Here is a 26,966-nt window from a genome sequence, read left to right on the forward strand (position 1 = left end):
TAAATAATATTCTGGAATTTCCTGATTTAAATTAAATCCAGAAATTATAATTATTGCGCCAGCATGACGTCAGCATGACGTCAGTGGTCAACTGCGGCAGTCTGGAGTCAAACCTGACGTGTGGGGGCCACACGTCAGTGACAGGGGGGGTTTAACAGGTTTAAATTAATCCTAATTAGGGATTAGTGGCACTGGGGCCCACTGGTCAGTGTCAGGGGTTAACTAACAGTGGTTAGCACTAATCCTAATTAGCTACAGGGCTGGGCCCACCTGTCAGGGACTCAGGGGGTGTCCTGCCGTGGTCAAAGTGGGTCAAACCCACCGGCGACGTGACGACGGCGAGGCCCGAGACGGCGGCGCGACGCGGGATCGCGCTACAGGGCACGGGCAAGGCCGTGCTTGGGCTCGTTGGAGAGCCCTTGCTCCCGTGCGTCGAACGGTGGCCGTGGCTGGGCCTGGGGTGGCCGGATTCGACGGCGGCGAGCTCGGCTGCGGCCGCCGGAGTTCGGGTGCGGTCGGGATCGATGTTGCAGGGGGTTTGGGGAGGCGTTAGTGTGTGATGCGTGATCCTAGTGAGGTGTGGAGCACGATAGTGTGCTCGGTTGGGTGCTACGGTGACCGTGGCCACGACGGCGACATCGCCGGCGGCGTGGAGCTCTCGGCCAAGGTGGGGCTAGGGCCTAGAGGTCGGGAGAGACCAGGGGAGAAGGGGGAAACGATCCGGGGGCTCACCGCGGAGCTGCAGGGATGGTTAGCGGGCTCGGGGACGCGCTGGAGACGACGAATTCGACGGCGACGATGGTCGGAGCCCGAAGAGGGGAACGGCGACGTGGCGGCGATGCAGGGCTTCCGGGGAGCTGTGGAGCGGTGGGGAGGAAGAGGGGGTCGTGGCGGAGCTTCTGAGCTAGTCGGGGGAGCGAGGGGTGGCCGGAGACGGCTGCTGTGGCGAACGGCGGCGATGGTGGTGTTCGGCCATGTGAGAGAGAGAGCGAGGGAGAGGAGGGAAGAGCCGGGGGAGAGTGAGAGAGAGCAGGGGGGAGGCGTGGCGTCGTCCAGGGCATCGAGGCGAGGAGGGGAGGGCAGGCAGGCAGGGAGAGAGGTGGCGTGGCGCGGTGGCGCGCGCGCGCGCCGGCCACACTCCCCTCCCTCTGTCGGGACGAAGACGACAGAGGAGGGAGGTGGGCTGGGCCGGCTGCTGGCTGGGCCGGCCAGCTGGCTGGGCTGCACAGGGAGGAGCCCAGGTAAGCTTCTCCCTTTTATTTTTTTTCTGTTTTCTAATTTCTGACATTTGTTTTGATTTAAATAAAATATTAAATCATTTTATTTCCTTATGCCAATTTTTGCAGGAGCTAGATATATTATTTCAGAGCTCCTTTATAAATGGCATAATATTGGACATATATTAATATATATAATTAATATATTTCCAATGCAAATATTTATGCATTAGTTCCAAATGCCCAAAATAAATACCTATGAGCTCTTAAAAATATTGGTTTGATTTTTATCTCTGTCCAATATTTTCAGAGAGCAACATGAGCATTTTCTTGGACCTTTTTGGAGAAATTTTTATTTGGATCATTTTCAAAAAATGATTCTGAGGGTTTCACAGATCCCCATTTCAAGTTTCTGATGAAAGAGGAAACATGATGCAACACTCTAATGCATGGCTAGCTAGGACGTGACAACTCACCCCCACTCAAAAGAATCTCGTCCCGAGATTTGGGTTCCTCCGGGAAGAAGGCGGGATACTCGAGTCGAAGACGATCCTCCCTTTCCCAAGTTGCTTCATCCTCAGAATGGTGCGACCATTGAACCTTGAGAAACTTGATATTATGACGTCGGGTGGTACGTTCGGCTTGATCGAGGATACGAATGGGGTACTCTCGATATGTAAGATTATCCTGAAGATCAAGCGTTTCATGGTCCACTTCACGGATAGGATCCGAGAAGCAACGCCTGAGTTGAGAAACGTGAAAGACATCATGGACTCTGGAGAGGTGCGGAGGTAGTTCCAACTGGTAGGCAACTTCTCCTCGTTTGGCGAGAATGCGAAAAGGTCCAATGTAACGAGGAGCCAATTTGCCTTTGATACCGAAACGATGGGTTCCCTTCAGAGGGGTGACCCGAAGATAAGCCTTCTCGTCAACCTCGAAAGTCATAGCCTTATGTTTTCGGTCATATTGACTCTTTTGACGAGATTGGGCTGTTTTCAACTTTTCACGAACGATGCGAACTTGTTCTTCTGCTTCCTGAATCATATCCGGGCCAAAGAATTGTCTTTCCCCGGTCTCTGACCAGTTAAGGGGTGTTCGACACCGTCGTCCATAGAGAACTTCAAAAGGGGCTTTACCCAAGCTAGATTGATAGCTGTTGTTGTAAGCGAATTCGGCAAATGGAAGGCACTTCTCCCAGTCCATTCCGAATGAGATAACAGAGGCTCGAAGCATGTCTTCTAGAATCTGGTTGACGCGTTCCACTTGACCACTCGACTGAGGGTGGAAGGCGGTGCTAAAGGAGAGACGAGTCCCCATAGCATTTTGGAAACTTTCCCAAAATCGAGAGGTGAAAAGACTTCCTTGATCCGAGTTAATTTCCAAAGGAATACCATGGAGAGACACTATTCGGGAGATGTACAAATCTGCCAGCTGACTAGCGGTTATACTCTCGCGAACAGGTAAGAAATGGGCTACTTTGGAAAGACGATCGACCACGACGAAAATAGCATTATTCCCTCTCTTGGTCCTGGGAAAACCGGTAATGAAATCCATACCAATTTTATCCCATTTCCATTCAGGAATAGCTAAGGGTTGAAGGGTGCCAGCAGGCCGTTGGTGCTCTGCTTTTACACGACGACAGACGTCGCAATTTGCAATATACTGAGCAATTTCTCTCTTCATCCTAGTCCACCAGAACCTCTGGCGTAGGTCCTGATACATCTTAGTACTACCAGGATGAATGGTGAGAGGAGATTCATGAGCTTCCTTAAGGATCAATTGCCGTAGATGCTGGTTCTTGGGAACCACTAGACGGTTCTCAAAGTACACAACACCATGATCATTTGTGGAGAAACAACTAGCACCTCCGCTAGCAATGTTCTCTTTGATTTTAGATATTCCCTTATCTCGCCTTTGGGCAGCGATGATTTGATCCGTAAGAGTAGGTTTTGCTACCAAGGTGGAAAGAAAACCTTGAGGTACAATGTGAAGGTTAAGCTTCCGAAATTCCTCATGGAGGAGCGGTTGACTTTGTTGTAACATCAAGTTGTTACAATAAGATTTACGACTTAGCGCATCAGCCATGACGTTGGCTTTCCCTGGGGTGTAAGTTATTCCTAAGTCGAAGTCTGTGATCAATTCAACCCAACGTCTCTGCCTGAGATTCAAATCCGGTTGGGTGAAAATGTACTTCAGACTTTGGTGATCAGTGAATATTTCGCAACGATTACCGAGGAGGTAATGTCGCCAGGTCTTAAGTGCATAGACTACGGCTGCAAGCTCTAGATCATGAGTAGGATAATTCTCCTCATGTGGGTGCAATTGCCATGAAGCGTAAGCAATTACGTGTCGATCTTGCATAAGAATGCAACCTAGTCCTTGTCGCGAGGCGTCGCAGTAGATAACAAAGTCCTTGGAAAAGTCTGGCGGTACCAGTACGGGAGCAGAGGTCAGGCGTCTTTTCAGTTCCTGAAAGCTGTGCTCACATTGTGGAGTCCATTCGAACTTCTTATCTTTCTTGAGGAGTTCGGTTAGGGGTTTAGCAACTTTGGAGAAGTTCTCGACAAAGAGACGACAATAGCTCGCTAAGCCTAGAAAACTCCGAACTTGCTTGACCGATTCAGGTGGAGTCCAATTAAGGACGGCTTGAACTCGCTCAGGATTAACAGCAATACCTTTACCAGATATTACATGACCTAGATAGGTCACTTCTGACAACCAGAATTCACATTTAGAAAATTTGGCATAAAGGCGATGCTCTCGAAGTTTCTTCAACACTAGCCTCAAATGTTCAGCATGTTCTTCCTCGTTCTTGGAGTAGATGAGTATATCATCGAGGTAAACTACGACGAATTTATCCAGATACTCCATGAAGATTGAGTTCATTAACCGAGAAAAGGTGGCTGGAGCGTTGGTTAGACCGAAGGACATGACGGTGTACTCGTATTGGCCATAACGAGTAACAAAGGCCGTTTTAGGAATGTCCCCGTTTCTGATCTTGATTTGATGGTAGCCCAACCTCAAATCCATCTTGGAGAAGACTGAGGATCCAGCGAGCTGATCATACAGATCGTTGATCCTGGGAAGTGGATATTTGTTCTTGATTGTGACCAAATTGACGGGTCGGTAATCTACAACCATCCGGTCCGTACCATCCTTCTTCTTGACGAATAGGACGGGGCAAGCCCACGGAGATGAACTAGGGCGGATGAAACCCTTTTTCAAGGATTCATCGAGTTGTTTCTTAAGCTCGGCTAGTTCTAGTGGTGCCATCTTATAAGGTCTTCTAGCAATCGGAACGGTTCCGGGGATGAGGTCGATTACGAACTCAACATCCCTGTCAGGTGGAACACCTGGCAATTCCTCTGGAAAGACATCCGGGAAATCACGGACTACCGGAATGTCCTCAAGGTCTGGCAAGGGGCTGGCGTTAAGAGAATATAATTGTCGCTTGGCTATTCGGGTCAAGACATTGACTATCTTCCCCGAAGGATGGGTAAGTTGAACAGTCCTAGAGAAGCAATCAATTTGGGCATGATGAGCTGACATCCAGTCCATACCCAGAATGATATTAATATCTGAAGATTTAAGGGCTATCAAAGATGCGAGAAAAACAAGTCTGTCGACTTGGATTTCGTTTCCATGGCTTACTCTAGAAGTTTGCCATTTGGATCCCGGAGTTTGAATTACCATAGAGGTTGGCATGTCACAGAATGCAACGTTATGCAAACGAGCATAATTTTCGGATATAAAAGAATGAGAGGCTCCTGTATCGAAAAGAATAGATGCCGGGTGGCAATTAACAAGGAGCATACCGAGAACGATGTTGGGATCCTCTTGAGCTTCTTCGGCAGAGATACAGTTGACATGGCCACGTGAAGCGGTGACCGGTTTAGCATGAAACACTTTCCCTGTCGGCTTGCCACGGCCAACAGCTTTGGCAGATTGATTGGGGTTGGTCTGGGGACACTCACGCATATAGTGACCAGATTCCCCACACTTGAAACAAGTCACGGAACTGGTACGTGGAGGAGCATTGTTAGATGGACCCCCATAGGGCTTGGCCGGTGCAGACTGTTGAACAGGGCGAGGCGCCTGGAAAGATGGCCTTGGTGTGAACCTGGGTGGCAGGGCGGTGTTGGGTACCCACACGCGGCGCTTCTGAGGACCAGCACCGGATGAGGAACCCATATCACGGCCATGCTTGCGTGTTGCGTCATAGTCAGTCTGACCAGTTTCAGCACTGATGGCTTTATTGACAAGTTTCTGAAAAGATGTGCACTCATGCAGACGGAGGTCGCGGCGAAGCTCAGGACTAAGTCCCTTACGGAACCTTGCTTGCTTCTTGGCGTCAGTAGAAACTTCCTCGGTTGCATATCGTGCGAGATTACCAAACTCCCTGCTATAAACATCCACAGAAAGTCGGCCTTGGGTGAAATTGTAGAATTCCTCACGTTTACGGTCCATGAGACCCTCCGGAATGTGATGTTCACGGAAAGCCTCGCTGAATTCAGCCCAAGTAGTGACATGGTCTGCTGGGCGCATAGCTCCATAATTCTCCCACCATAGACTGGCGGGGCCTTCAAGATGATATGCAGCAAAGGTGACCTTGTCAGCCTCCGCTACCAGCGCGGAACGCGGTTTGTGAGAGATACTGCGAAGCCAGTCATCAGCGTCGAGAGGCTCGACGGAGTGGTGGAACGTGGGTGGATGTAATTTGATAAAATCACTGAGTGACACCACGTTAGTCCTCTGATGGTGTGCTGTGTTCTGTTCAATACGCTCCAACAAACGGTTGGTCTCCCGCTTGTTTCTCTTAGCTTCCATCATAACCTCGGCTAGTGAAGAAGGATGAGGCAGATTTGCATCCCTGACTTCACTGCCTTCGGCCTGCTCTTGAGGAGCAGGGTTAGTGCGCGTGTTGACCATCCTAGGTAAACAAGACAATGATGTAGTCAGGATGATAAAATTCCGACATATGATACATAATGTAAGGAATAACTCGGAATGCAAGATGATCATCCGTATGACATGGTAGATACAGTAACTGCTTCTTTTATTCCATCGCCATACACACCATACAGGGTTTAGTACAAGACCAAACAAAGTACTAATACGGTGAAAAGAGGATTACATCTCATCGGAGGCATCCCAAGCTCCTATACATTATTTTTCTACACCTCCGGAAAGAGTACAAACTAGGTCATATCCCACGAGTCACGCGGGACGATAGAAGACACAGCTAGTGCGAACTAGTGATACTACCACTAACTCAGACCGATCCGTAGTAGTCCTCATAGAAGTCGCCTCCATAGCCTGGAAGTTCAACATGATCATCCGGAAACAGACGGTCTCGCGGAGCTTGTGGACCATAGGGGCTAGGATGAGGCCTTGGACCAACAGACGGTGGCCTGCGGGGACCGCGAGGTGGGGTGATGCCTCCTACATCACGCCAAACCATCACGTCCGGCAGAGCAGATCTCACAGGATAGAGATCGCGCATATCTGAATATCCAGCTTGCACCGCCGGTGCGAACCGAGTCAAAGTGGCCCAGTGGTCAGCACGGGTATTGAAGAGCTCTAACCTTAAGGCCCGATTTTCACGGTCCTTATCCTCGAGCATCTCAGCAGTGGTGCGAGTCCGTGAATCCTCCTGAGTGGGGTCAGCATAAATAGCCTGGAGATACCCTTGTGCTCCCGGAAGTGATCCTGGCATATACCGGAAATCAGAGTCCCGAAATAAACCAGATCTGACTCGCATAATGGTCATCATAGAGTAGGCGGCGTCCTGCACAGCCATCTCAATAGTAACCCCGAGTCCATAGGAGCAGTGAAGAGGCTCGGTGGATCCAGGATAAGATGGAAATATCCTGACAGTGCAGAGATACTGGCTTTGATTAAAGTCTCGGAATTGCTCTTCGACCGTGTACTCAGGATACCAACGGTATCCAGCCTCAGTCATTACCCTGACCAACTTGGCAGTATGGCCGGGTACATCTAGGCATCGAGTCAGGCGAACCACTTGATTGAGGTCGCGAGTGGCCATCTGAAAGCACAATCATAATGCAAGGGCATTAGAATTTCTAGCAAAATTTCGGCAGCATAACAGCTGTAAATGCTCAAAAAGGATTTTGAGACATTTGACAAAGGATTTCGTACACACTCAACATCATCATATCAAAGTTCTGAATCCATTCTAACAACATCATGTGGTAGTAAAACTGAACTAGGCTTGAATCCATCAACTTATAAGGTACTACTGATTAGTAACTCGTGATCCTGATAGAGAGAACAGATCCTAATTCCTTAACCCCCGGTGGAAGAATGGAATGACTCAGATCAGAATGTCATAAGATAAAGGAGTAAAAAGAGCCTTACGTTCCAACCCACAAACAATTCCCCTACATATAACTAAAGAATTTCTAGACTCAACATCGACCAGTTTGGCTTGGAGAACCTACAGGCAGTCCGGCTCTGATGCCAACGCTGTCAGGACCCCGACTCGATGTCACATCGATCTAGCCGGTAACACCTCATATCACTTTGCGGCCTCACGCACGGTATTCCCACGGGTGTCGCCTTACCTTTGCCCGGGACCGTTTGCGCCTTTTGGCTCACGTATATGATAGTGTCGCTAGCATCCATATGATAAGGAGCCCGGGCTGACATGACTAGTCGTAAACCCAAAGAGGCACAGACTTACAGGGACAGGCATCCATGACCCAGCTTCGAACGTGTCGGTCATCAGCAAGTGGGTCCGGGCTGTAGCACTGGGCTAGCAGGACTCCGGTAAACCGGGCTGTAGCGGGCTAACAGGACTCCGGTACTCAAAGCGTGACATTTCCCCGAAGGGACAGACACAGGAACGAAGAAGGACACATGCCGGCCAGCCTAAGTGTTCCAGAGCAGTAGCAAGCTACCATGGCTCAGCGGTAACACTAGGAGACATTTCCCGGTAAGAGAGGCTACTAAAGATAAACAACTAGATAGTCAGATCCCACACATACCAAGCATTTCAATCATACACACAATATGCTCGATATGTGCAAATACAACGAAGCATCACAACATGACTCTACGACACAAGTACTTTATTTAAGGCTCAGGGAGCCATACATATCATACACAAAGGTACGGGTCTCACGACCCAACATACAAGTCATACAGTCATACAAACCAGCAGCGGAAGTACATTGTCTGAGTACAGACAACTAGTAAAATAAAAGAGGCTTGGAAAGCCTAGCTATACTACGTGGTCCATCACAAGCTCAGGGTCACCACCTGGGTCTTTAGCCTACTCGTTGATGTCAACGTCTACATAGAACCCATCAGAAGGGGTTGCAGCGTCTTCTGTAAAAATGTAGATTATAGCAACATGAGTACAAAGGTACTCAGCAAGACTTACATCAGATCCTACATACATGCATATTATCAAGAAGGGTTGGTGGAGTTATTGCAGCAAGCCAGCTTTGACTCTTGGCTAGACTATCCTACGATACTCCAACTTGAAATGGTTTTGCGCACACGAGTCCACTACTCACCACTTCAATACACTACCGAGGATCCACCTCCGTCTTCCTACGGAAGAGCCATCCTCGGCACTCACACTTATCTTGAGGCTTTTAGTAGTTTCCATTTACTTGTCTATGAACTGTATAGGCAACCAAGTAGTCCTTTACCGCGGACGCGGCTATTCGAATAGATTATGATAACCCTGCAGGGGTGTACTTCTTCATACATGTTTCCACCACTTAGCGTCTGCACACGACATGTGCTCGGCAGACTTCAAGCGAAAGCCGATGTGGGTGTAGACCACGACCTACCTAAACACTTAAGCCTCTAGTCCAGGTTTATCGCCTATTCAGGTTCCATCCGCAGGGAGTCCGGCCGAGGTTTCCCATACGGCCCCGAACGATGTGAACAGGGTTCCCGAGATACCTAATGGGTATACGGTACACCGTGCCACGTACCTACCGCATCACAGCCCACCCCTACGGTTAGCGCTGTCCACGGCCTCCAGTAGGCTACAAACACCAGAAACTACGTGCAACTCCTGGACAGAGGGCTAGGGTGAATAAGAAGTCGAGCGGGGTCATATTTCAGGGCCCAATGCATGGTAGTAGCTGTATCTTAAATCACACATACAGATCTCAGTGCTTAAGGTCGGCTTCAATGAAACAACCCACCATGTACTCCTACATGGCCTCTCATCGATACCTTTACCAAATCGTGTTCACCACACCACTCTCATTACTGACATAATCATTTCACTCTAGCCCATCACCCAGATGAACCAGACCTGACACGACTCTAAGCATAGCAGGCATAGCAAGGTAGGAACAACACATACATATGGCTCAATCAACTCCTACACATGCTAGTGGGTTTCATCTAGTTACTGTGGCAATGACAGGTCATGCAGAGGAAATGGGTTCAACTACCGTAGCACACAGCAGTTTGAAACGCGTTGTCTTAATGCAGTAAAAGAGAGCAGGAGCGAGAACATGGGATTGTATCGATATGATCAAATGGTTGGTTGCTTGCCTGATGGTTCGATGCACGGATATGATTCTTCGTTAGGGTAATCACGGTACTCCTCGGAGGCAGAACCTGTCGCAAGGACACCGATACACAACCATCACCAAACAATGTGCAACAATATGATGCATGCATGAAACATGGCAATATGAGTGTGTTGGACTAATGCAACTAAAACCAGAAGGGTTTGAACAAATTTGAATCAAAGATTCAAATTTCAAACTCAAACATGGCCTCTTAAAGTGCTTTTCCTTGTTCTGCTTGAAACATCAATTTAACTTGTTTGATCATGCATGAAAATAGTACAGATGGATAGATTGGATTTTTCTGATCATTTTTCATATATAATTTGTCCAATTTGGAGTTACAGAATAAAAGTTATGAATTTTTGAAGTTTAAATAATATTCTGGAATTTCCTGATTTAAATTAAATCCAGAAATTATAATTATTGCGCCAGCATGACGTCAGCATGACGTCAGTGGTCAACTGCGGCAGTCTGGAGTCAAACCTGACGTGTGGGGGCCACACGTCAGTGACAGGGGGGTTTAACAGGTTTAAATTAATCCTAATTAGGGATTAGTGGCACTGGGGCCCACTGGTCAGTGTCAGGGGTTAACTAACAGTGGTTAGCACTAATCCTAATTAGCTACAGGGCTGGGCCCACCTGTCAGGGACTCAGGGGGTGTCCTGCCGTGGTCAAAGTGGGTCAAACCCACCGGCGATGTGACGCCGGCGAGGCCCGAGATGGCGGCGCGACGCGGGATCGCGCTACAGGGCACGGGCAAGGCCGTGCTTGGGCTCGTTGGAGAGCCCTTGCTCCCGCGCGTCGAACGGTGGCCGTGGCTGGGCCTGGGGTGGCCGGATTCGACGGCGGCGAGCTCGGCTGCGGCCGCCGGAGTTCGGGTGCGGTCGGGATCGATGTTGCAGGGGGTTTGGGGAGGCGTTAGTGTGTGCTGCGTGATCCTAGTGAGGTGTGGAGCATGATAGTGTGCTCGGTTGGGTGCTACGGTGACCGTGGCCACGACGGCGACATCGCCGGCGGCGTGGAGCTCTCGGCCAAGGTGGGGCTAGGGCCTAGAGGTCGGGAGAGACCAGGGGAGAAGGGGGAAACGATCTGGGGGCTCACCGCGGAGCTGCAGGGATGGTTAGCAGGCTCGGGGACGCGCTGGAGATGACGAATTCGACGGCGACGATGGTCGGAGCCCGAAGAGGGGAACGGCGATGTGGCGGCGATGCAGGGCTTCCGGGGAGCTGTGGAGCGGTGGGGAGGAAGAGGGGGTCGTGGCGGAGCTTCTGAGCTAGTCGGGGGAGCGAGGGGTGGCCGGAGACGGCTGCTGTGGCGAACGGCGGCGACGGTGGTGTTCGGCCGTGTGAGAGAGAGAGCGAGGGAGAGGAGGGAAGAGCCGAGGGAGAGTGAGAGAGAGCAGGGGGGAGGCGTGGCGTCGTCCAGGGCATCGAGGCGAGGAGGGGAGGGCAGGCAGGCAGGGAGAGAGGTGGTGTGGCGCGGTGGCGCGCGCGCGCGCCGACCACACTCCCCTCCCTCTGTCGGGACGAAGACGACAGAGGAGGGAGGTGGGCTGGGCCGGCTGCTGGCTAGGCTGCACAGGGAGGAGCCCAGGTAAGCTTCTCCCTTTTATTTTTTTTCTGTTTTCTAATTTCTGACATTTGTTTTGATTTAAATAAAATATTAAATCATTTTATTTCCTTATGCCAATTTTTGCAGGAGTTAGATATATTATTTCAGAGCTCCTTTATAAATGGCATAATATTGGACATATATTAATATATATAATTAATATATTTCCAATGCAAATATTTATGCATTAATTCCAAATGCCCAAAATAAATACCTATGAGCTCTTAAAAATATTGGTTTGATTTTTATCTCTGTCCAATATTTTCAGAGAGCAACATGAGCATTTTCTTGGACCTTTTTGGAGAAATTTTTATTTGGATCATTTTCAAAAAATGATTCTGAGGGTTTCACAGATCCCCATTTCAAGTTTCTGATGAAAGAGGAAACATGATGCAACACTCTAATGCATGGCTAGCTAGGACGTGACAAGTGCCTTCTCATTCTTCTTCTCCGCCCTCTTCGTCTCCGCCCGCTCTGCCTGTTCTCGCCTCCGCCCACCCACTCCTCACGTGCCTCGCCGGCGACCATGGTGAAGGAGAAGACGGCGGGTTTAGAGTGCACGAAGAAGGCGACGACGACGGGGAAGGCGAAGGGGAGACCGTCCAGTTGGGGCGGATCTTCATCGAGGTCTCGCCTGCCGCAAGGTTGGGTCCAAGGGGATTGGATCCGCTCGACCATCACCGAGGCGGATCTCAATGATCTGGCCAACAAGGGTCTGATCCCCCATGGGTCGGCCAGGCTCCCAGGGTCCGAGTGGCAACCGCAGCCACAGGAGGGTGAGTGCGTTCTCCTGGCCACCCATGTAGATCGAGGGTTTTCTCTGCCGCCGAGTGTTTTCTTCCGAGGGTTTCTGAACTTTTTTGGGGCGCAACTCTACCATTTCACCCCCAATTCCATCGCCTATCTTGCTGCTTTCGTGTCTATCTGCGAGAACTTCCTGGGTTGTCAACCACACTGGGGTCTCTTCAAGCACATATTCACTTGTCGCTCACAGACAGTGAAAAAGGCGAGTCCTGACGATGATAGGACTAGGGTTATCCAGATGTGCGGGGGTTTAGGGATTCAGATGAGGAGTAAGAGCACTTTCCCGGCCATGACCCTTCCTGAGTTGGTTAGAGGGTGGCAGTCGACTTGGTTCTACTGCCGAGACGAGTCGACGCCGGGGCAGTCGACCGGTCTCCCTCCGTTCTCCATGGACCGAGTGAACAAACCCTCTTCTCTGAAGGTGCATCCTGAAGAGAAACCTCAAGTAAGAATGTTGATGGAGCGCGTGGTCCAGCTTGTTAGAGACGGAGTGACGGGTATGGATCTTCTGGAGGTCTTCCTGAGACGGCGTATCCAACCGCTTCAGTACCGAGGCCATCCGATGTGGCTGTACTATGGAACTGAAGACACCACTCGGGTCCATCCAAAGGCAGTCGACGACGCCACACTGGAGAGGTGGGTGGCTGCTATCACAGGGAATAAGGACAACCCACGGGGGGCTAGGAGGATCCCACCACTCGACCATTCCTACACACCGGACACGGTATGACCGCTTATCTCTGATTGCAATCTTGTTTCATTCATTCTGCTTTGGTGTGAATCGGTCGACTGACCTTTGTTTTGTTTTGTTGTCTGTCAGGCTACCACTGAGTTGTACTCAATGCCCAATGGAGCGCAAACGCCGACTGAAGAGGAGGAGGGAAGTGGGGGTGAAAGCCCGGAGGAGTGGGAATCGAATGCTGACGACGATGACGATGGTGAAGACTCTGGCGAGGAGGAAGAGGAGGAGGAGGAGGAGGAGGAAGTTGTACCTCCCCGCTCGGAGAGACGTTCCAAGCTTGCCCATGATCCCGCGGTCGAGCGCGGCAAGGGGGTCACAACCGTCACCCAATCGACCAAGCGCCCACGAACTACTTCTTCGGCACTGACTGAGAAAGCTCTGAAGCAGTCTCGAGTGGTGCCGCCGAAGCCGGCAAAAGTCTTGCCGAAGATGAAGATGGTGATCCCCACAATCTCAGGGTAATGTTGCAACTTGAGCTTTCCTGTTTCATGAACTTGTTCTTGGTCGACCCATGAGCCAACTGACTGACTTATGGGACTGCAGCGCTGCTACTTCTGATACCTCGGCCAGGGCCGAAGACCACGAGATGGAGGATGTTGTTACTTCAAGACCTGGTATGACTCCGGTAGTTCTGTCCTTAGTCGATTGACTTCTTGTTTCTAATTTTGATTTGTTTCTGCAGCTTCGTCTAATGTCGTTATTGACCTTCTTGATGATGACGAGGAGGAGCCCCTGAGGCAGAGGAGGAGCAGGAAAGCGTTTGCTGGCAAGGTGACTCAGGATGTGCCAGCACCCGAGACGTTGACCGTGGAGGGAGACAATGTCACTCGGCCTTCCATGTCCTTTGCGGTGCCGTTGATGAGTGCTCGCCCTTCATCGTCGAGTGCTGCACAACCTTCACTTTTCTCAACCCACCACGTCCCAGAAGACCAAGCTAGCGCTGCTAAAGAAGCAATACGCCAGGCGGGGGTCATGATGGAGCAAGTGAAGGCGATCCGAGAAGCCAGCCAAGCAGCCTATGACGCCAGTTCGGCTCTTCAGAGTAATGTTCAGGTCAGTCGGTCACTGCCTGTTCTGTTAGGATATGATATCTGAAAAATCATTCTTTCTGAAATTCCTAGGGTTTGTCCTACACCCACTAGGTGTGTCGATTGAAATTCCAAGTTAGTGGGGGCACGCTGAGTGCACCCACTGGGTGTAGTCCCCAAGGCTATGGTCGACTGCTGGCAGTCGACTATAGTCTTTATGTCTTAAGTTTATTTTTTACTCGACTAGGTCGAATGGGTTCATAGACCGGTGGGGGCACGCTGAGTGCACCCACTGGGTGTAGCCCCTGAGGCTATGGTCGACTGCTGGCAGTCGACTATAGTCTGAAGAACACCTCCTGTTTTTTTGGGTCGACTGGTTGACTCTAGCTGGTAAAACTAGTGGGGGCACGCTGAGTGCACCCACTGGGTGTAGTCCCCGAGACTATGGTTGAACGTTTGTGTTCGGCCGTAGTCTTAGAAAACGTTATAATTTTTCCTTAGTCACTCGGAAGTGAATTGTCTTTGACATCTGTCGACTGGTTTTTTGTAGAAATCTTGCGACCTTGCGGCTCGCTATACTGAGATGGAGAACAAGCACATCCAGCTCGAGCTTGATCTGAAACTGGCCCAGGAGAACTTAGCGAAAGCGAAGGAGGAAGCTAAAGGTATGTTTGGTGAGGCCCTTGACGACTGCCTTTGCTTCTCGTTTGTTTCGGAGTCTGATCTCACTGTAATTTTGCAGACAAAGTGAAGGATGCTCTGAGGAAGAAAGACCTTGAATTGGCTGAGATGTAGAAAACAACTTTAGAGAAGACCAAGCTCGCAGATGAGAAGTTGGCTTCAGTCACCAAGCTTGAAGAAGAAAACACCAATCTGAAAGCTGCTCTTGACGCTGCCAACCAGGAGGTCAGTCGACTGAAAAGCGATAAGATTGCCCTGAATGATAAGGCCAGCGAGTTGGCAAGAAAGAAGAATGATCTTGAGGCTTATCTGGGTGGACTCGCCAAAAAGTTGTTCCTCATGCTTGAAGGTTATCTTTTGCATCAAACAGACATTTTAACTGTGATCTTCCCATTCGACTGTTGTCTTGACTCGGTGGTTGTGCTTGCAGAATTTTGTCAGAACTTTGAAGAGGAGACTGGCCGACTGGAAGTAAACTTGGATCCCATCAATTCTCCCGTGAAAGATGAAGTCGCCATGAACGTGCTTCGGCTTGAATCTCGTGTTGCCGCCGTCATCGACTATCTCGCCAGGCTGAAGGTCGCAACTTCCCGCATCGACGCAACACTCTGGCCAAGAGAGACGCTCCAGAATGACCTCGAGTCCCTGATGACTCAACTGAACGAGGTCCCAAGTTGAGTGCAGGAGTGAAAAAAGTCTTCTGCCAGGTGCGGTGCGGATGTTGCTCTGTCTTTGGTCCGCGTTCATTGCAAGGATGCGCGCAAGGACAAGCTAGCGGCCCTCAGGGTGGCTAACACCAAGAAGTATGACTTCCAATCTTTCATGGAGACCTTCATCGCCGCTGCCACTCGGATTGCAGATGGAATCGACCTGGACAAGTTCGTTGCACCTTCCAGCCCTCCACAGGAGGGGTAAAAAACTTCTAAGCTCGATACTTTAAATTTGCCTCGGTATGCCGAGTGATTTTTGTAACCGACAAACCTTAACAGGCTTTAGCGCCTGAGCACTTTTGGTTCCGTTAGGCTTTATCTGAACCTAGATTCGACGTTGATATGTTTGCATTCGGTTTGAGGTGTCTTTTGCAGGTTAAAGCGAAGCGCTCATTGCAATCGACTTGTTCCCCAATATGCTTAGACGAGCACTGGGTTGCAGCTAAGCCCCCGAGTGGGAGGTCTACTCTCCACTCGGTAGAATTTTCAAAAAACTTAGGCGAGCACTGGGCCGCAGCTAAGCCCCCGAGTGGGAGGTCTGCTCTCCACTCGGTAGGATTTTCAAAAAACTTAGGCGAGCACTGGGCCGCAGCTAAGCCCCCGAGTGGGAGGTCTGCTCTCCACTCGGTAGGATTTTCAAAAAACTTAGGCAAGCACTGGGCCGCAGCTAAGCCCCCGAGTGGGAGGTCTGCTTCTCCACTCGGTAGGATTTTCAAAAAACTTAGGCGAGCACTGGGCCGCAGCTAAGCCCCCGAGTGGGAGGTCTGCTCTCCACTTGGTAGGATTTTCAAAAACTTAGGCGAGCACTGGGCTGCAGCTAAGCCCCCGAGCGGGAGGTCTGCTCTCCACTCGGTGGGATTTTCAAAAACTTAGGCGAGCACTGGGCTGCAGCTAAGCCCCCGAGTGGGAGGTCTGCTCTCCATTCGGTAGGATTTTCAAAAACTTAGGCGAACACTGGGTTGCAGCTAAGCCCCCAAGTGGGAGGTCTGCTCTCCACTCGGTAGGATTTTCAAAAACTTAGGCGAGCACTGGGCTGCAGCTAAGCCCCCGAGTGGGAGGTCTGCTCTCCACTCGGTAGGATTTCTGTGGCGTACCTTTGAAGGAGAGGGTAGCAGTCGACCTGCACCTTGTCCTCCTTGCAGAGCGCATGTTGTATTTGTGGCATAGCTCGGAGGGAGAGGGTAGCAGTCGACCTGCACCTCGTCCTCCTTGCGGAGCGCATGTTGTATTTGTGGCGTAGCTCGGAGGGAGAGGGTAGCAGTCGATCTGCACCTCGTGAACTTAGGCGAGTACTTGGACTGCAGCTAAGCCTCCGAGTGAAAGGCTGGCTTACCACTCGGTAGGATTTTGTTTAACTTAGGCGAGTACTTGGACTGCAGCTAAGCCTCCGAGTGGAAGGCTGGCTTACCACTCGGTAGGATTTTGTTTAACTTAGGCGAGTACTTGGACTGCAGCTAAGCCTCTGAGTGGAAGGCTGGCTTACCACTCGGTAGGATTTTGTTTAACTTAGGCGAGTAGTTGGACTGCAGCTAAGCCTCCGAGTGGAAGGCTGGCTTACCACTCGGTAGGATTTTGTTTAACTTAGGCGAGTACTTGGACTGCAGCTAAGCCTCCGAGTGGAAGGCTGGCTTACCACTCGGTAGGATTTTGTTTATCTTAGGCGAAACAGATTTCGCCGCTAAGCCCCTGAGTGGAAGGCTGGCTTACCACTCGGTAGGATTTTGTTTATCTTAGGCGAAACAGATTTCGCAGCTAAGCCCCCGAGTGGGAGGCTGGCGCACCACTCGGTTAGGATTTTTTACAGACTTAGGCGAATCAGATTCGTAGCCAAGCCACCCACTGGGGGATTGCTTTATGTGGACAAAAGTAATAACAATTACTGGGAAAATTATAAAGCTCTTGTCTTTGATAAATAAACTACAGAAGTACTTTTATTACAACTCATCTGAGTGAAGATTTAAGTGTAAAAGGGGCGGAGAAGATCCGTGTTCCAGGCTCGGGGCTCGTCGATGTTGTGCTCGACGTTGTAAAGACGGTACGCTCCGTTGTGGAGAACCTTGGTGACGACGAAGGGGCCTTCCCAAGAAGGAGAAAGTTTATGGGGTTTCTGCTGATGCACTCGGAGAACCAAATCTCCTTCCTGGAAGGCTCGACTCTTCACGTTTTTGGCGTGGAAGCGACGCAAGTCTTGTTGGTAAATGGTCGAACGGATCAGAGCCATCTCCCTTTCTTCCTCCAAGAGGTCGACTGAATCCTGTCGTGCTTGTTCTGCTTCAGGTTCATTGTAGAGCTCGACTCGAGGAGCGTTGTGGAGCAGATCACTCGGCAAGACCGCTTCGGCTCCGTAGACCAAGAAGAACGGAGTTCTCCCAGTCGACCGGTTAGGCGTGGTCCTTAACCCCCAAAGCACCGAGGGAAGTTCGTCGACCCATGCTCCAGCCGCATGCTTGAGATCACGCATCAGTCAGGGTTTCAACCCTTTGAGAATCAAGCCATTGGCCCGCTCTGCTTGTCCATTCGACTGAGGATGAGCGACTGAAGCATAGTCGACTCGTGTGCCCTGAGAAGTGCAGAACGCCCTGAATTCCTCTGAATCAAAGTTTGACCCGTTGTCGGTGATGATGCTGTGCGGGACTCCATATCTGAATATCAATTCTCTGATGAAGCTGACAGCCGTACCGGCATCAAGGTTCTTGATGGGTTTAGCCTTGATCCACTTGGTGAACTTGTCGACTGCTACCAGCACATGCGTAAAACCACTTCTGCCTGTTCTCAGGGGCCCTACCATATCCAACCCCCATACAGCGAAGGGCCAGACGAGTGGTATGGTCTTCAAAGCTGATGCGGGCTTGTGTGACATATTGGAGTAAAATTGACATCCCTCGCACTTGTTGACTATCTCCTTTGCCATCTCATTCGCTCTTGGCCAATAAAATCCGGCTCGGTATGCTTTGGCCACGATGGTCCGAGAGGACGCATGATGGCCACAGGTCCCCGAGTGGATATCATCCAGAATTATTCGACCTTCTTCTGGTGTTATGCATTTCTGACTGACTCTAGTCACGCTTTCTCTGTATAGCTGTCCCCTCATCACAGTAAAGGCTTTAGATCGTCGGACAATCTGCCGAGCCTCTTCTTCGTCTTCCGGGAGCTCTTTCCTCAAGATATATCCGATGTATGGTACTGTCCAATCGGGAGTGATCACCAAAGCTTCCATGATCAGGTCGACCACTGTCGGCACTTCGACCTCAGTCGGGTCTGTGATACTCTTGGGCTGCAGAGTTTCTTTAGTAAAAGGATCTTCTATGACTGACAGAGTATGGATATGCTCCAAGAACACATCACTAGGAATGGCTTCTCTCTTGGAACCTATCTTTGCCAAATCGTCAGCCGCTTGATTCTTCAATCGGGGTATGTGATGGAGCTCCAACCCTTCGAATTTCTTTTCAAGCTTCCTCACTGCATTGCAGTATCCAGTCATGGCTGGGCTTCTAACTTCCCACTCCTTCATCACCTGATTGACCACCAAATCTGAGTCGCCATAAACCATAAGGTGACGGACGCCGAGTGAGATGGCCATGCGCAACCCATACAAGAGTGCTTCATACTCTGCTTCATTGTTGGAGGAATCAAAGTGGATCTGGAGCACATATCTGAGCTTATCTCCTCGGGGGGAAACCAGAACAACCCCAGCACCAGAACCATTTAACATCTTAGAGCCATCAAAGAACATGGTCCAATGCTCCGAGTGAACTTGAGTCGGGTGCTGTTGTTCAATCCACTCGGCAAGGAAATCAGCTATAGCCTGGGACTTAATGGCTTTCTTTGCCTCAAATTTGATATCAAGGGGAAGAAGTTCAATCGCCCATTTAGCCACTCGACCAGTTGCATCTCTGTTGTGCAGAATCTCTGACAATGGTGCGTCGCAGACGACTGTAATGTCATGGTCAGAGAAATAATGAGCAACCTTCTTCATGGTCATGTAGATTCCATATACGAGCTTCTGATAATGAGGATATCTTTGCTTCGATGTTGTCAAAACTTCCGAGAGATAATACACTGGGCGCTGAACTTTGAAGGTTTTACCTTCCTCTTCCCGCTCGACCGTAAGTACTGTACTGACGACCTGTCCTGTGGCTGCAATGTAAAGCAACAGAGGCTCTTTACTGATTGGAGCAGCAAGCACCGGCTGGGTGGAGAGCAGAGCTTTTAGCTCGGCAAACGCTGCATCAGCTTCTGGAGTCCACTCGAACTTGTCTGCCTTTTTCATCAGTCGGTAAAGAGGCAACGCCTTTTCATCGAGGCGAGAGATGAATCAACTTAACGCGGCCAAGCATCCAGTAAGCTTCTGGACATCGTGCACGCGCACAGGGCGTTTCATTCGGAGTATGGTGCCAACCTTTTCTGGGTTAGCATCGATTCCTCATTCTGAAACGAGAAAACCGAGTAACTTTCCGCCAAGTACTCCGAGTGTGCACTTTGAAGTATTAAGCTTGATATCGTATCTCCTGAGATTGGCAAATGTTTCGGCTAGGTCAGTCAACAGGTGGGAACCCTTTCGTGACTTGACCACGATATCATCCATGTACGCTTCCACGTTCCGACTGATTTGAGTGAGTAGACACTTTTGAATCATCCTCATGAACATGGCTCCGGCATTCTTGAGACCGAATGGCATGGTGATATAGCAGAAGCACCCGAATGGAGTGATGAAAGCTGTTTTGATTTCGTCAGGTCCATACAGACGGATCTGATGATACCCGGAATAGGTGTCTAAAAAAGACAATCTCTCGCACCCCGCGGTCAAGTCGACAATTTGGTCGATGCGAGGGAGAGGAAAATGATCTTTCGGGCAGGCCCGATTGATATGTTTGAAATCAATGCACATGCGAAGTGAGTTGTCCTTCTTGGGAACCATGACGACATTGGCGAGCCACTCGGAGTGGTATATCTCTCGGATAAACTCTGCTGCAAGGAGTCGAGCCACCTCCTCGCCAATGTCTTTTTTCTTCTGAACGGCGGACCGTCGAAGATGTTCTTTAACAGGTTTCGCTTTTGAGTCGACTCTAAGGCGATGCTCAGCCAGCCCCCTGGGAACACCCGACATGTCAGCTGGCTTCCATGCGAAGATATCCCAGTTCTCACGGAGGAACTGGATGAGCGCTTCTTCCTATTTGGAGTCGAGTGTTGTGGAAATATGGGTCGGAGCTGCGTTGGGATCGGTCGGTGAATGTGAACAGGTTTCGTCTCTCCAGACGACTGAAATGCTGATTCTGTGGCAGGCTTCTTGGCCCGCAACAACTCACTCGGATCTGCATTTTTCTTGTATCCTTCCAGCTCTACCATTGTTATCTGGGAATCGGCAATTTTCGAGCCTTTCTGAAAACACTCTTCTGCTTTCTTCCGATTGCCAGTGATAGTGATCACACCTTTGGGGCCGGGCATCTTCAGTTTGAGGTACACGTAACACGGTCGAGCCATGAACCGTGCATAAGCAGGTCTCCCCAAAATAGCGTGGTAAGCACTCTGAAAATCTACGACTTCAAAAGTCAGCTTCTCTTTGCGGAAATGCTTCGAGTCGCCGAACACTACATCCAGAGCTATTTGGCCGAGTGACTCAGCCTTCTTTCCAGGAATGACTCCGTGAAAACTCATGTTACTGGAGCTGAGCCTGGACATCGGAATGTCCATTCCCTTGAGCGTTTCTGCATACAGTATATTCAATCCACTGCCGCCATCCATCGATACCTTCGTCAGCCGAGTGCCTTCGACGACTGGGTCGACCACCAGCGCTTGCCTCCCAGGGGTGGCAATATGAGTGGGGTGATTGGACTGGTCGAATGTAATGGGAGTTTGCGATCATCTCAAATAGCTTGGCGTCGTCGGGGCGACCATATTCACCTCACGGTTGATCACTTTCAGTCGACTTTTGCTCTCTACATCAGCAAAAATCATCAGGGTGGAATTGACATGGGGGTAACTTCCATCGCTGTCCTCCTTGTCCTCGGCCTTGTCCGACTCCTTCTCTTTGTCCTTGGGCTGCTTGCCTTGAAACTGCTGGATCAAGAGCCGACACTGGCGAGTGGTATGCTTAGGGTAGATGAAGTTACCCTCTTCGTCTTTCTTCGTGTGGATGTGACACGGCAGATCCATCACGTCATTTCCTTCTTTATCTTTTACCTTCTTGGGGTTCCAAGATCCTTTGGGCTTTCCTTTGAATTTGCCCTGAGTCACGGCCAGAGCCTCTCCAGGAGCAGCTGGCTCGGCCTTCCGCTTCTGCTTCCGATTGGAGTTTCCTTTCTCCGACTGACTCGGCTTGTACTTGCCGCTCTGGAGTCGGTACTCTTCTTCACCATTGGCGTACTTTGAGGCGATTTACATCATTCGACTCAAGGTCATATCTCCGGTCCGACCGAACTTCAGGATCAACTCTCTGTTCTTGACGCCATCCTTGAAGGCGCAGACCGCTTGATGGTCCGACACATTCTCCACGGTATGATGCAAAGTGATCCATCTCTGGATGTAATCTCTCAACATTTCACTCGACTTCTGCACGCAGACTTGCAACTCCGTTAATTCGGCCGGTCGTTTGCAAGTTCCCTCGAATGTCCTGACGAACACTCGGGAAAGATCTTCCCAAGTGTAAATGCTGCTAGGAGCTAACTGGTTTAACCATGCCCTGGCCGAACCCTCTAGCATGAGTGGCAAATGCTTCATGGCCACTTCATCATTACCGCCACCAATCTGTACCGCCACCTGGTAGTCCTCGAGCCAAGTTTCAGGTTTGGACTCTCCGGTGAACTTACTTACCCCAGTCGCCAACCTGAAGTTGGGGGGTATTACTACGGCTCTGATGGCTCTGCTAAAGCATTCTGGACCCGAAACATGGACTCAACTGCTAGTGGGCACATCTCTATCATGGCCACCTCTGTGAGCTCTGTTCCGGTCGACCAAACCCTGCACGATGATGGATCTCGCGTCAAAGCCTGGTTCCCTGGGATCAACCGGAGCTCTCCGCCCAATACTGAGCTGGCGCTTGTCATCTTGCTGTCGATGGACATTAGACCCTCCTCTCGGGGGAGGAGTGGGCACCCGACGCCTATCATCACGATCAAATCGGTCATCATAGTGATCCCGCTGGCCTTCACGTCCCACGCGCCTCGGAGGTGACCTTGGGCTGTGAGCCGACTGAACAGTATTCGCAGCGACAGATCTACTGTGAATCCTGTTGCGCGACTGTGACACGATTGAATTCTGATCTCCTGCTGCTCTAAGCAAGTCTCTGATCTGCATCAAGCCTCTACCAGCCTCTGACTAAGAGGGCTGAATTGACTCTGCTATATGGGTTGCAGCTGCTAAATTCTGAATCGGGGTTCGATATACCTGAGTCGGCTGCGGAAAGAGTTGACGTCGACTGGAGTCGGGTACCCATTGCCGCGCACGCTCGTCAAGAGCTCGCTGGAGGTTCTCCAGTCGAGTGCGTTCAGCCAAGTTGGCCAAATGCGCCTCTTCCAAGGCTCGCGCCTCGGGAGTTTCTCCTGCGATGGGAGTATGCAGGGCATCCATGTTCCTGCGGCGAAGTTCTTCTCTTTGCAGAGAAGTAAGTGGCTCGGGTTGATACTCCTCATGCGCCTGAGCGGGGTCGCCCCCACCGTCCACCCCGTCGTCACGGGGGAAGCCGTGAGGGCTACGAGGCCCGTTGACCATCAGGACCTCCGCCGCTGGATCACTGCTATCGCACTCGGATGCAGTCTCTACGGAGCCAGTCGACAGATTGAACATGCCGTAGAGAGATTCGTCGGGCTCAATTGCCGCGACTTGGGTAGTGGACGACTGGCGAGCCACAGCGTGCCTCACCCACCACTGAAGCCTCGACCGACCAGTGCGCTTGCGCTGGCGGGAGACCGGGAGGGAGGATGACACAAAAGTCGTCCGATACGGAGTCGACGGTTGCCGCAGCAGAACGCCGCAGACACACGCCTGAAAATGCGTCACGCCGCGGACAGGGAGCGCGTCGATGTCGAGTGGAGCCTCCTGGAGCCAAGCGGAGTCCTCGGCGATGAAGGTGAGCGCACCGAGACGGATCTCGCGTCCCTCGACCAAAACTCCACCCGAAACCATGATGAAAACAATCGGAACGATTGCAACTTCTCCAAAAATCGCTAAGACACCTGCCCCACGGTGGGCGCCAACTATCGTGGTCCTAAGTCTGACAGTAGAATGGGGGGTAGGTATGGAGAGGCAAGATCCTAGCTATGGAGCAGTTGTATACGCAAGGGATGTACGAGTTCAGGCCCTTCTCGGAGGAAGTAACAGCCCTACGTCTTGGAGTCCGGAGGCGGTCGACTGGATTATATGCGTATGAATTACAGGGGTGCGAACCCTTTACACTGAGGAGGGGGTGGCTTATATAGTGTCTGCCAGACCCCTCCGGCCCTCAGTTATGCAGGGTTTAAAGTACATAAAGATGGGCGTTATTGGTAACGTCTTACATAAAGCGTCATCATGACCAAAAAGGCTATTTAATTAAAGACCGTTCGGATGCAGAGTGGCTCTTGATCTTCTGGCGGTCGAGTGAATCTTCATGGTCGAGTGCCTTCGAGTCTGTCGAGTGGAATCCCTCTTGGTCGACTGGACGGCAGTTTCTTCTGAAGGTGTCCTTGGGGAGGGTACTTTGGCCAGGTCCGTGACCCTACCCTAGGTACGTGACTTCATCAGCGGGCGCAGTACTGCATGATGGTGAGGTCGCCTTGGACGACGGCGTGGTACTCGGCGTCGAGGTAGACCGCACGCGAGAGCTGGTTGTCGCGGAAGACGCTCTCGATCGCGGCCCAGAGGGTGGCCGCCGTGTCTTCCGGTTGCATCACGGCGTCGACGAGCTCCGGCGAGATGGTGGCGTACAACCAGTGCACGATGCAGTGATCGATCATGTCCCATTCAGGGTCACGGCGCTGGCGGAGAGGAACAGCCTCGGCGAGGATGTGCTCGCGCACGCCGAACATGCCGACGACGGTGTTGAAGAACCGGCGCCACTGGGTGTAGTTGCCGCCGTGGAGATCCAGGACGACGGGCACGTGATGGCGGATGTCGATCGTTTGGAGGACAGACGAGGGGAAGGCACGAAGGGCCAGAGGCACCGGGCGACAGCTGTGGCGGCGGCAACTGCCGCGGCATCAGGGAGGATGGCGTCGTGGAGAACGCCGTCGCCGGGGGTAGCGCCGGCGGCGGCGTGCAGAACGCCGTCGCCGTCGTGGGAGGAACGAGGAGACGAGACGGGGTTGGTGTCCATAGCAGCGGAAGGGGAAGTATCTGATACCATGTTTGAGAGGAAGAGATCGAACACACTTGTATTCACAGGGTTCGGCTGAACTTATACAGGGGAGGCGAGCCCACGATCACTATCGTGGCAAGGCCATGACGAGGAGTGGAGGCAGTGGCGGCGCCAGGGGTCTTCCCTGGACTTCCATGGAATACCAAAGAATTGCCAATCCATTGGTATACTGCTGCTAGCTTGCTGTATATTTGTTGTTATATTGCTATAAAATTGCACAAATGAATACCAAGGAAGAAATTCCTGGCGCCGCCACTGAGTGGAGGTCGTGCGTGTTGACACGGAAAACTACACGCACTCGTACAATACACAGTACAATACACATCAGTATTCTAACTGTGAGCACGCGTTGGAACGTCTCCCGCCGGCTCCGGCCACGGAACGGTGTGCGCCCGTACAGCATCTCGTAGAGCACCACCCCGAGGCCCCACCAATCGACCGCGTAGTCGTGCCCGCTGGCAAATTTGACAAATTTGACCTATATACGAAATTAAATCACAGAATGAACTGTCCGTGAAATTATTTCACTCGGTTGACCCGTGGCGCCTAGCTCTCAGGCGCTGCACTAGTGCAACGCCCGGGAGCTAGGCGCTGCACTAGTGCAACGCCTAGGAGCTAGGCGCTACACTGTATAGTGTGGCGCCTAGCTCTCAGGCGCTGCACACCACTTAGTAATTTTCTGATCACACGTGTGCGACGCTGGCCGTGTAGCGCCTATCTCTGAGGCGTTACACAGTGTAGTGTGGCGCCTTCGTGGCAGGCGTCACACAAAAAGGTCAGCCACGTGAAATAGTTTTACGGATAATTCATTCTATGATTTGATTTCGTCTATAGGTCAAATTTGTCAAATTTGCCGTGCCCGCTCCCGGCCACAACCTCGGGCGCCACGTAGTACTCCGTCCCCACGAACGAGTTCGACTTCGCCGGATTCGTCCGCGCGCCTGGCGACGAGCAGCAAGACGACGACGAGGCGGGAGAGGCCGCCCTGGAGGTGGTGGAGGAGGACGATGACGACTCCGGCGAGGCTGCCCGTCGAGAGGAGAAGTGTCCGAAAATCAGTGTCTTGTTGTTTTTGCGCTTGCAGTTGCAGCGACGTGAGGAATTAGGCGAAAGCGAGCTGCTGGGAGATGGAGAACTAGTGTCAGGCGGCGGTGGTGGCAACGGAGGGGGTAGGCTGGTGGAGAGGTCGAAGTCGACGAGCATGATGTGGCCAGAGCCCTGGATGAGGACGTTGTCCGGCTTGAGGTCACGGTACACGACACCAAGGCCGTGGAGGTGCTCGAGCACCAGCACCAGCTCTGCCGCGTAGAAACGGATGGCGGCGTCGGAGAACGCCCGCCCGGCCTGGCGGCGGCGGAGGGAGTTAAGGTCGCCGCCGGCGCAGCGGTCGATGGCGAAGCCGACGACGGCTTCGGTGGCCACGACGCCGCGGAGCGACGGCAGGAGCGGGTGGCGGACCGCCAGCAGGACGTCGCGCTCGAACCAGATCCTCCGGAGGCCGTCGCCGCCAGGTGCTGGCTCGCCCGCGGCGCTCTTTTGGCGCGCGGCAGCGCGGGACATGGCCTTGAGGGCCATGGGTTGGTCGGCGGAGCAGCCCCCGCCTGCAGCTGCCGCCACAACGGGCACGACGTGGAAGACCACGCCCCTCGCGCCGTGGCCAAGCACCGACATGGCCCTGAGGTCTGCCAGGCTGAGCTGCGGCGGCGGCGGCGGCATGGGCGCCGTGCTCACCATGTCACGCGGCGGCGTGAAGCAGAGCTGAATCGAGGAGCGCGAGCATGCACTGCACTGGGCGCGACGCAGAAGCGAAGCTAGTGTCGGGGTTTGGGTTTAGAACCTTACAACGTTCGTCACTAGCATGGGCCTTTCCTTAAATTAACAAGATCGCTACTAGGGGCCTGGGGCGTGTTCTCTCTGGAAAATTCGTAGCCTCAGCTCACGAGCGAAGGTTACGGCACAGCAGCTCACAACGGCAACGGACGTGGGGGAAAAACAAGAGCAAGAAGAGGGCGACGTCCGGTCCGTCTGCAGCAGGATCAATACGTATCCCCCAAGGGCCTGAACAACATTCACGGCACGTGAAATCACAGCTCTATCTTGTAGCATCCTCCGTCCTGACGATGGTTACCTTGCAACGCCGCCTGCCTGCTCACGTGTGACCTGTGTGCCTTCCGGGCCGACCCGAGGCCACGTCCGCGTCAGTAAAGAGCAATGCCACAGCTCTGCCCGTGTGCTTCTCCGGCTTCCAACTGTCCAACAACCGTCACGAGAACACCAA

At 51.8% G+C, this 26,966-nt stretch overlaps 1 protein-coding gene across 1 annotated transcript in view; it reads right to left on the bottom strand.

The window, feature by feature from the left end:
* LOC123134213 (serine/threonine-protein kinase OXI1-like) overlaps window positions 1-26,636 on the bottom strand; it is a 34,568-nt gene extending 7,932 nt beyond the window's left edge. The window contains exons 1-3 of the mRNA XM_044553496.1: window positions 25,548-26,636; window positions 25,026-25,143; window positions 18,118-18,123 (exon numbers count right to left, since the gene is read on the bottom strand). Coding sequence (XP_044409431.1) covers window positions 18,118-18,123; window positions 25,026-25,143; window positions 25,548-26,422 — 999 coding nt within the window. The 5' untranslated portion in view covers window positions 26,423-26,636. The remainder of the gene's footprint in view (window positions 1-18,117; window positions 18,124-25,025; window positions 25,144-25,547) is intronic.
* Window positions 26,637-26,966: the final 330 nt, after the last annotated feature.

Source organism: Triticum aestivum, chromosome 6B (genome assembly GCF_018294505.1).
Source record: "Triticum aestivum cultivar Chinese Spring chromosome 6B, IWGSC CS RefSeq v2.1, whole genome shotgun sequence".
Taxonomy (NCBI): Eukaryota; Viridiplantae; Streptophyta; class Magnoliopsida; order Poales; family Poaceae; genus Triticum; species Triticum aestivum.